General features: G+C 43.2%; 1 protein-coding gene across 2 annotated transcripts in view; it reads left to right on the forward strand.

Annotated features, from left to right (window-relative positions):
• The window catches only part of LOC108358312 (myosin-7B), a 44999-nt gene extending 38420 nt beyond the window's left edge, over positions 1–6579 (forward strand). For both annotated transcript variants that reach the window (XM_017609576.1, XM_017609565.1), the window contains 8 exons: positions 2174–2313; positions 2378–3144; positions 3228–3330; positions 4360–4530; positions 4593–5573; positions 5628–5843; positions 5909–6151; positions 6210–6579. In XM_017609576.1, the coding sequence (XP_017465065.1) occupies positions 2174–2313; positions 2378–3144; positions 3228–3330; positions 4360–4530; positions 4593–5573; positions 5628–5843; positions 5909–6151; positions 6210–6263 (2675 nt within the window). In that variant the 3' untranslated portion in view covers positions 6264–6579. The remainder of the gene's footprint in view (positions 1–2173; positions 2314–2377; positions 3145–3227; positions 3331–4359; positions 4531–4592; positions 5574–5627; positions 5844–5908; positions 6152–6209) is intronic.
• Positions 6580–7656: the final 1077 nt, after the last annotated feature.

The raw sequence follows: 7656 nt of genomic DNA on the forward strand, positions 1-7656 counted from the left end.
TTTCCCCACAAGGTTTCGTATTTTATTTACCTTCCCTGCCCTCGAAATTCCGTCTAAATATTTATAGTTACGACCCAATATCTTTCAAAGGTTCATTTTATGCTGGAATGTTTAGCTGATTTTCAGATAGATCATTTCGGCAGCATCTACTTCCTAGCTGCGTGGGTTTAGTAGCATATGTAGTGACTATTTCGAAAGCCCCCGACTAGCCACATACGTGAACGTCTAAAAAATGATTTATTTTGCTTTTTAACAAATTCGTTTATTTGTGTACATCCGTTTTAGGTATTTCGGTTTAAACCCCGAAGACTTCTCTGTTAAACTTTTGCCTACCAATAGCGCCCTCGTGGCTACGGTGTGGTCGCTTCAACGGGAGATTTCCACCACAGCTTAGAGTTTACTTCAAGGATGATATGATATGAAACTCTTTTTTTCGTGAAAGCGCTGTCAAAAGGTTAATTTTGGTTTACCTCGTTAGCAACACTAAATATCCCTTGGACCGGGTGCCGTTGTCAGCGAGGACTTGCAAAAGTTCGTCCACTACCAGTTTCGTTTCTTTAGTTCCTAAAAGGCATTTAAATATGTACGAAAGCGTACTATTTCTCAGAGCAGAGTTCGTGAACTATCCCGTCCTATTCGCGTACTGGTTGAGATGCAAAAGGATCTTTTTCAGAGTGTTAGATATTATTTCATAGTCAGTAATCTTCTAAATAGCTCTTAGCAAGCAGCATAATAGACTTTCAAGTCTAAATCACTTTGCTAGAGAGAAGTCGACTTTCAGAATGAAAACTACCTGCGCTTTGCTCTACGCCTCGAGAACATAGAATAGAGACAAGCTGTATCTCATGACAACAGTATTGAATTCATATCATCTACTCTACGGAATTCGCAGCGATCAAACAAGTCCAACGCCGAATTATTGACTGGGAATAAAGTTTCTGCCAGTTTACAGTCGGGTGGAGAAGGTGTGTCCTCTCGAAATTCATTCTATGGTTTAACAGTAATACCATCAAAAATGTAGTATGAAGTCTTGCAGCTATAGGGGTAGACGAGATGCCCTCTCTTTGGTGTACTTTGGCAGACCAGCTTGGCTAATAATTCCAGCATCCTGTACGTATGGTTTTATTGAATAGCCTAAGCACCAAGAGGTTCTGAGACTACCAAGGGGTTAACTTGGTTACAGGAAAGCTTAAGTCAAAGGCATCTGTGATAATTCTATTCAGTCTGTTATCTTTGTGTTCTTACTCCATGCAGTTAGTTGTAATATTTTCGTTCGTTAGCCTAGAAAAATTCATGCTGAGCAAATTACTAAAGTTTTCTCCGTTAGTCTTTCTGGCATTTCTCTTAGAACGACTCTCGCTCCCTCATAGCTCCTAGCTCAAACCGAAAAACTTCTATGAACGGACAAGGAGGGTTCCGAAAAGACTCGTTATTTTGAGATCACAGTACTGGACAGCCTGTTGTCGCAACTAATGTCAAGTACCATTACTCTGAGCGTGTGGGATTCACCACTCCAGTTCGTGTCTATGTTCCCCGTCAACTCTGTGAGAGTTCGCATTGCAGTCGACGATTAGCGGACGCTTTTTCTTTCTGCTGTACACAAAAAGCTACTGTACTTCACGTGGTAGGAGGCGGTTATTGTCCCCCGGAAAATAGGCGCAGTGAATACAATGCACGTCGATTTTTCACCAACTTTTAGCAATATCTGTGGCTCGTTTCTGTAACAATTCTCTACCAGGGCGAATTTAGATATGAATTCGCCGCCCTGTTCTCTAATACAAACAAGTAGTAGAGAATGACATATATTCTCTACCCGTAGAGAAATAATCGGTAGAGAAGAGTTACAGAAACGAGCTACTGAACTGCTACCAGATTCTCCGTGATCTTTTTGGATCCTTAAGATAGAACGCGATTAGGTCCTTGTCTGCTTGTATGTAGCTCCTGCGAGGTGGGTACATACTCCGTAGGTCAAGCGCTGTATAGCGCAGGTGAAGTTACAGCAGCTGGTGGCTGGTCCCCCTGCAAAGTAGAAGCTTCCATGAGTTGAGAAGATCAAATTTGTCGAGTGTAACTTTATACTGTTCTACAAACATCTTTTAAAGCAGCGCTATGCCGCCTGAAGGCTCTTTCATTGCAAGTTTCTATCTTTCATACTTATTTTCTTTTTCTCCAGAACGACTAAAAACATTGACCAGCTCTACTCCTAAGCTAAGCGAATTGGAACATAAGCTGAAAAAATCAGATGACGAAGCCAGAAAGCTAAGTTCCAAAGTAAAAGATTTGGAAGATAAAATAAAAAAGCAAGATAATCAGGTAAGACACAACCACTTCACCACAATAATCCAAACTAAGAGAAATGGTTTTCCTCTTCCTGCAGATCAAGCAAGTGGAAGCCGCCAAGTCCGCCTTAGAAACGCAAACCAAACGTGACAAGGAAAAACAGTCCGCGCTAGAAAAGGATTACGAGAAGGACCGCAAAGAACGAGAAAAGCTCGAATCGAAATTGTCGCAGCTGGAAGCAGATCTGAGCAGCGCTAAGAAGGCAGCAGAAAAAGCGAAAGCAGCGCATGAAAAGGAAATGAAGGAACTGAAGACTAAATCTTCCAAATCGGATTCCAAACAAGTGCAGGAACTGAAAAAGCAGCTCGAGGATATGCAAAATCAGCTAGCCGATGAAAATAGGCGCTATCAGGATTTGAATTCGCATTGGGAAAAGTTATCTGAAGAGACGATACTAATGCGGGCGCAACTAACCACCGAGAAGAATAATATGGAAGTGGAAATCAGTTCGTTGCGCCAGAAACTAAGTGAAATGGATGAAATACGCGTAGAACGCACAGAGATGGCTAAGAAGCTGAGCGAAGCGAAAAAGAAGCTGCAAGAGGCTGAAGCGAAGCAAATCAAGAATGGTGCCTCGGAGCATGAAAAGACAATGCTGAAGAATAAATTGGCGGAGCGAGAGCAAGAGTATGATCGTTTACGAAGGGAGAATGAGATGAATATAGATTTAGTATTCCAATTGCGTAAGGAAAATGAGGACCTAAGTGGTAAATTAAGTGATTTTAATCGCATCGAACAGGCGCAGTATTCGATTAATGAGCACAGTAGCAGTTTGCAGGCGGAAATTAAAACGCTGAAAACGAAGTGAGTATGAAAGAAGTTAGCTAACTGTATGTGTCTATGTGTAATTCCCTATCTAAATAATATCTTTTCGTTTTTTTTTCTAGGCTTCAAAACTCTGAATTGCAACTTAAGTCAGAGGTAGCATCAACACGTCTGCGATACGAGCAACAAGTCAAAAATTTAAGTGGCGAACTGACTTCTATGCAGGTAGGTATAGACAAAAATTTATTTGACATTTGAATCAAGTGAAATATATCATCACTTTTGGAGTAAGGACCTCAGGTTGCCCAGTTTCTTGGCGAATCAGTAGGAACCGCTCAACTAGGAAGAGCGAATTTTTTAAGCCCTTTCTATTCCTCCTCGGCTGGTGTGCGTAATCAAAGTTGCCTCTAATAGGCAGCTTTCAAAATCCAAACATCGCTGAAAAGGACCGACGCCTTGGTATCGATATTGGCTTTATAATGATGTGCTGAACCGACTGAGAGGTTTGTTCTCTACTCAAAAGAGTTTACAATTGTAGGCATCGAGTCGGTGCTCCACTTAAGACGGTCGAAAGATGTAGGCATTCAAGCTAGATTGGGTGTTTCTTGCACTAGATGGGTGTTGATGTGCACTAGAAAAGCCGTGTGTTCAGGATCAATTCCAAACTCTTCTCACAGATGGAAAGCTTGAACATTAGAGATATTGTATTAACTCGTGTTTCTTCGTTGGCAATAATTTTCAAAAGGCCGCCTTCCTATCCTGATAATTGAGCAACTATCTAAAGATTTCAGACTCCCTACTAGTGGCCCTAAGCGGAAAGAGACCCGCTAAAGGCACTTTGACTCGAGAGTCCCAGCAAGACTTGAGGGCCCAGAATGTTATCCATCTAAAGATTTCACGCTCCCTACTACTGGCCCTAAGCGGAAAGAGACCCTCAGCCGTTGACCCCAAAAGGGTCATGAGGATTCATCCGCTAAAGGCACTTTGACTCAAGAGTCCCAGCAAGACTTGAGGGCCCAGAATGTTTCCTCGTTCGCCGAACACGCCGTGATGGTCAAAAAGATAACGTCATGGAAAGCAGCCTAAAAGTTATGACACTCTCTCTTTGACAAAGGGATAAACGAATGTTTGGTTTCCCTCGTGGAGAAATTGATCCGTCCGATTATACAGAATCCTTCACTCCATTAATTTATTAAATATATTTTATACCTAATCCAGCAAATCTTCTCCATTATTTACTGGTTTACCTTACAGCGCCAATGTGAGAAGTTTAAGAAGGATCGGGATTCCTTCAAGCAGTTGCTGGAATCGGCACAAAAGAAGATCGGCGATCTCAAAGCCAGCAGCACAGGTCGCCAAAGTCGTGGCTCGATGCACAGTAGTGATGACGATGACAAAAGCAAAATTGCTTACCTTGAGCAACAGGTTTGCACTTAAATTAGCTTTACTTTCAAAAAAATGTTATTATTTTTTTTGTTGTTTTACAGATCGGCTGCCTAGAGGATCAGTTGGTCGAGGCACGCCTCGAAGTAAGTAAGGTAAAGACGGAACTTGTATCGGAGCGCAGCGCAAATGAGATCAAAATATCCGAGATGCAATCAAAACTAAATGAATTCGAAGAGGAACGTGTCATCGGTTCAGGACGCACAAAAATACCAGGTATGAAGACAAAACTCGAACTCTCTTGGCAAAAGGAGCGCGAAGATCAACAGCGTCTGCTACAAGAAACGTCAACATTAGCGCGCGATTTACGGCAAACACTGTTCGAGGTTGAGCGTGAGCGTGACAAAGAGCGATTGGAATCCAAACGTCGTTTGGATCAATTGAAACGCTCTACCGAAGAGGAGATGGAGGAAGGACGACGCAAGATCGCTGAATTGCAATGCGATTTGCTGGAGCTGCGTGACGTACACGCCAAACTGCGCACATCCAACGAAAAGCTGCGACGCGAACGTGAACGCTACGAAAAAGAGTTGGTGAAACGTCGCATGGAACAGGATGGCGGTGAGCGTAAAGTTGGCGCGCTGCTACAAACTGTCGATGAATTGGTGAAGATAGCGCCAGACCTGAAGATAGCGTCGGCAAGTAGCCGCTCCTCTTCGAGCAGTGGTAACACATTGCGGCCTGAACAGGCAGGTACAGCACGGCAGCGTAGTCGTAGTCCTTCACCAAATAGCGCTCTAAATAATATGCAAATTACAAATGTACTTGCACGACTGGCTGAAGCATCTGAAGAGCTGCGCAAGTTCCAACGGCTCAACGAAGATGAGAATGAGCGTACGCGCATGCGACGCAGTAATTTGCGACGCGCTGCATCACAGGAAAACGATCCGCACGGCAGTCAGAGTTCGGTGGCAAGCGCAGCCGGCTCGACGCGCAATGGTGCGAGATTAACGCGTACCTCGCCGCATAATGGTAGTTTGATAAGGAAGAGTCTTTCATTGGATCATTCGATACAGAAGGATCAGGTTGTTGTTTGTGCGATTATTTTGAATAGCAATAACAATATTAAAACTTTGCAGAATATTTGGCGTCAGGATGATGGCAGCGTCTCCTCAATGCAGTCCATTGATTCCGAATTGGGTGGCATGGTGCGTGACGGTAGCTTTGACTCACGTCTATCCGGTGGATCCACGCAAAGCGACATACCACGCGGTCCGCGCAAGAAGAAGAAGAGCTTAATGGGCAAATTACGAAGTCTAACGAAGAGTAGTCGTAATTCCGAGAGTGAAGTTTCGGTAAGTAGAGTAAAGTGCATGTAATTTGCTGTTACCCTTATTTGCTAATATATTCTCCACTGCAGGTTCAAGGATCTGACTCTGACATTAGTGTGGCCAGTGATATGCGCGCCAGCAAAAAAGACTTACGTGGCCGCTTGTCGGGTATGTTTAAGCGTGCCGGATCGACGTCGCGTAGCGAGAGCATCGAACGCATGGCATCCGAGAATCGTCCAGTGGCGGTGACAGTAGTCGGTGATGCGGATGGTCCCCAACCACGTGAGCCTCCTCCTGCAAATGCTGCCACCGCTAAGCCAATAAGAGCTGCGGTATGTCGATGTGTGTGTGTGTGTGTGTGTAATACAAAAATGAATTTTCTACTTTCAGATAAAACCGCCGACGCCTACTACGCCGCTGACAAAACGTCGCGCTGCAAAATAGGTGCGCACTTTTCTATTTTCTGTATTAGAAACTCGTTCCAAGCTACGGTATTTCTAAATCCTACAAACATACATCCACGCATACATACAGATTTTTCTTATGTCATAATTTTTTAATTGCCTGATTTGGTGGTGAAAAGCGTACGCCATATTTTCGCTATATATTGAAGCTGGTTGGCTGGCTGCAATAGCGCTGTCCAAATTGTACCCCATTCCTGACTGCAGGAGTTTGTTAAATTTTACCGCATTGCGTTCAGTTTCATCAATATACATACATACATATAATCTACGTTTTGCTATTTATTTTATTTATTTAATATACATATTTATTCACTTTCTTAATGTTTAGTATGACATAATACAAATCATTTTATTATCCAATATTAAGCGATATGTGTGTTTTATTGCTGCTCTGTTAAATAGGCGATTAAAAGCGAAGAGCGATAGTGAGAAAAATACGATAATGTATACTTGTACCAACGACTTTTGAATCCCACGGAAGGAAATACAATGTACAAAATTGTCAGTCTCGACGCTGACTGTTAGCGTAGGCTTCTAGTATCTAAATCTTGGGGGAAATAGTGTACGATTTTTACCATTTTATCAATGAATGTAAATGGTAAAAGAGGAGGTGAAATCAAACCTAGGACGAGACTCTCTTTCAAGACCACGGCAAACGTACAAAAGACAAAGATTTGTGGGCTAAACCTGGAATGCCCGGTCCTTCATAGGGAAGGTGGCTCTGCATCGCTGAACATCATCCAAGAAATGCGCTGGACAGGGCAAAAACAGTAAGACGCATAAGGCCTTGAGACGTCTACTATAGCTGCCAATTAAAGGGACCCAAACTTGTATGGGATTTGTGGTGGCCGTCGCCGAGTACTGTCGTTCGCCTCGGTGAGTGAGTTTCTTGGCCCAATTCTCATCAAGGCGAGATTCTTTCCCTTTTAGTTTATGTGAGCTCACGTGAGGATGTGGGACCAAATACCTATTCTGTGAGCGCTTGAAACGCACGCGCTGCAGCTTATCGACTGTACCGGGGACCGAAACGTGATATTTTGCAGTACTAGGTGGAAGCATAAAAAGATCCATCAAGCTACCTGGTTCTATACGGACCGAAAAACAAGAAAGCAAATCTAACGTGTTCTAATAAACGCAAGGCACGCTTCCAGAGCTTTGTATGAACGTACACTCCAAAGTTCAAATATTGACTAGGAATAGTATCTTCCGTGCCGGAAAATATTGCGTTCTGCAATGTATTCAAGAAAAACTTAACGCCGAAAAGTTTCAATCACAACAGACCGATAACTCGCCACTCGACTCTCACACGCGCTTTCAGAGAGCACTTTTCAACAAACTGGGCAACGCTGCGATCGTGCGTAACACGAGCTATG

Source organism: Rhagoletis zephyria, unplaced genomic scaffold, assembly GCF_001687245.7.
Source record: "Rhagoletis zephyria isolate East Lansing unplaced genomic scaffold, Rhagoletis_zephyria_1.1 Rzeph_scaffold_00009, whole genome shotgun sequence".
NCBI lineage: Eukaryota > Metazoa > Arthropoda > Insecta > Diptera > Tephritidae > Rhagoletis > Rhagoletis zephyria.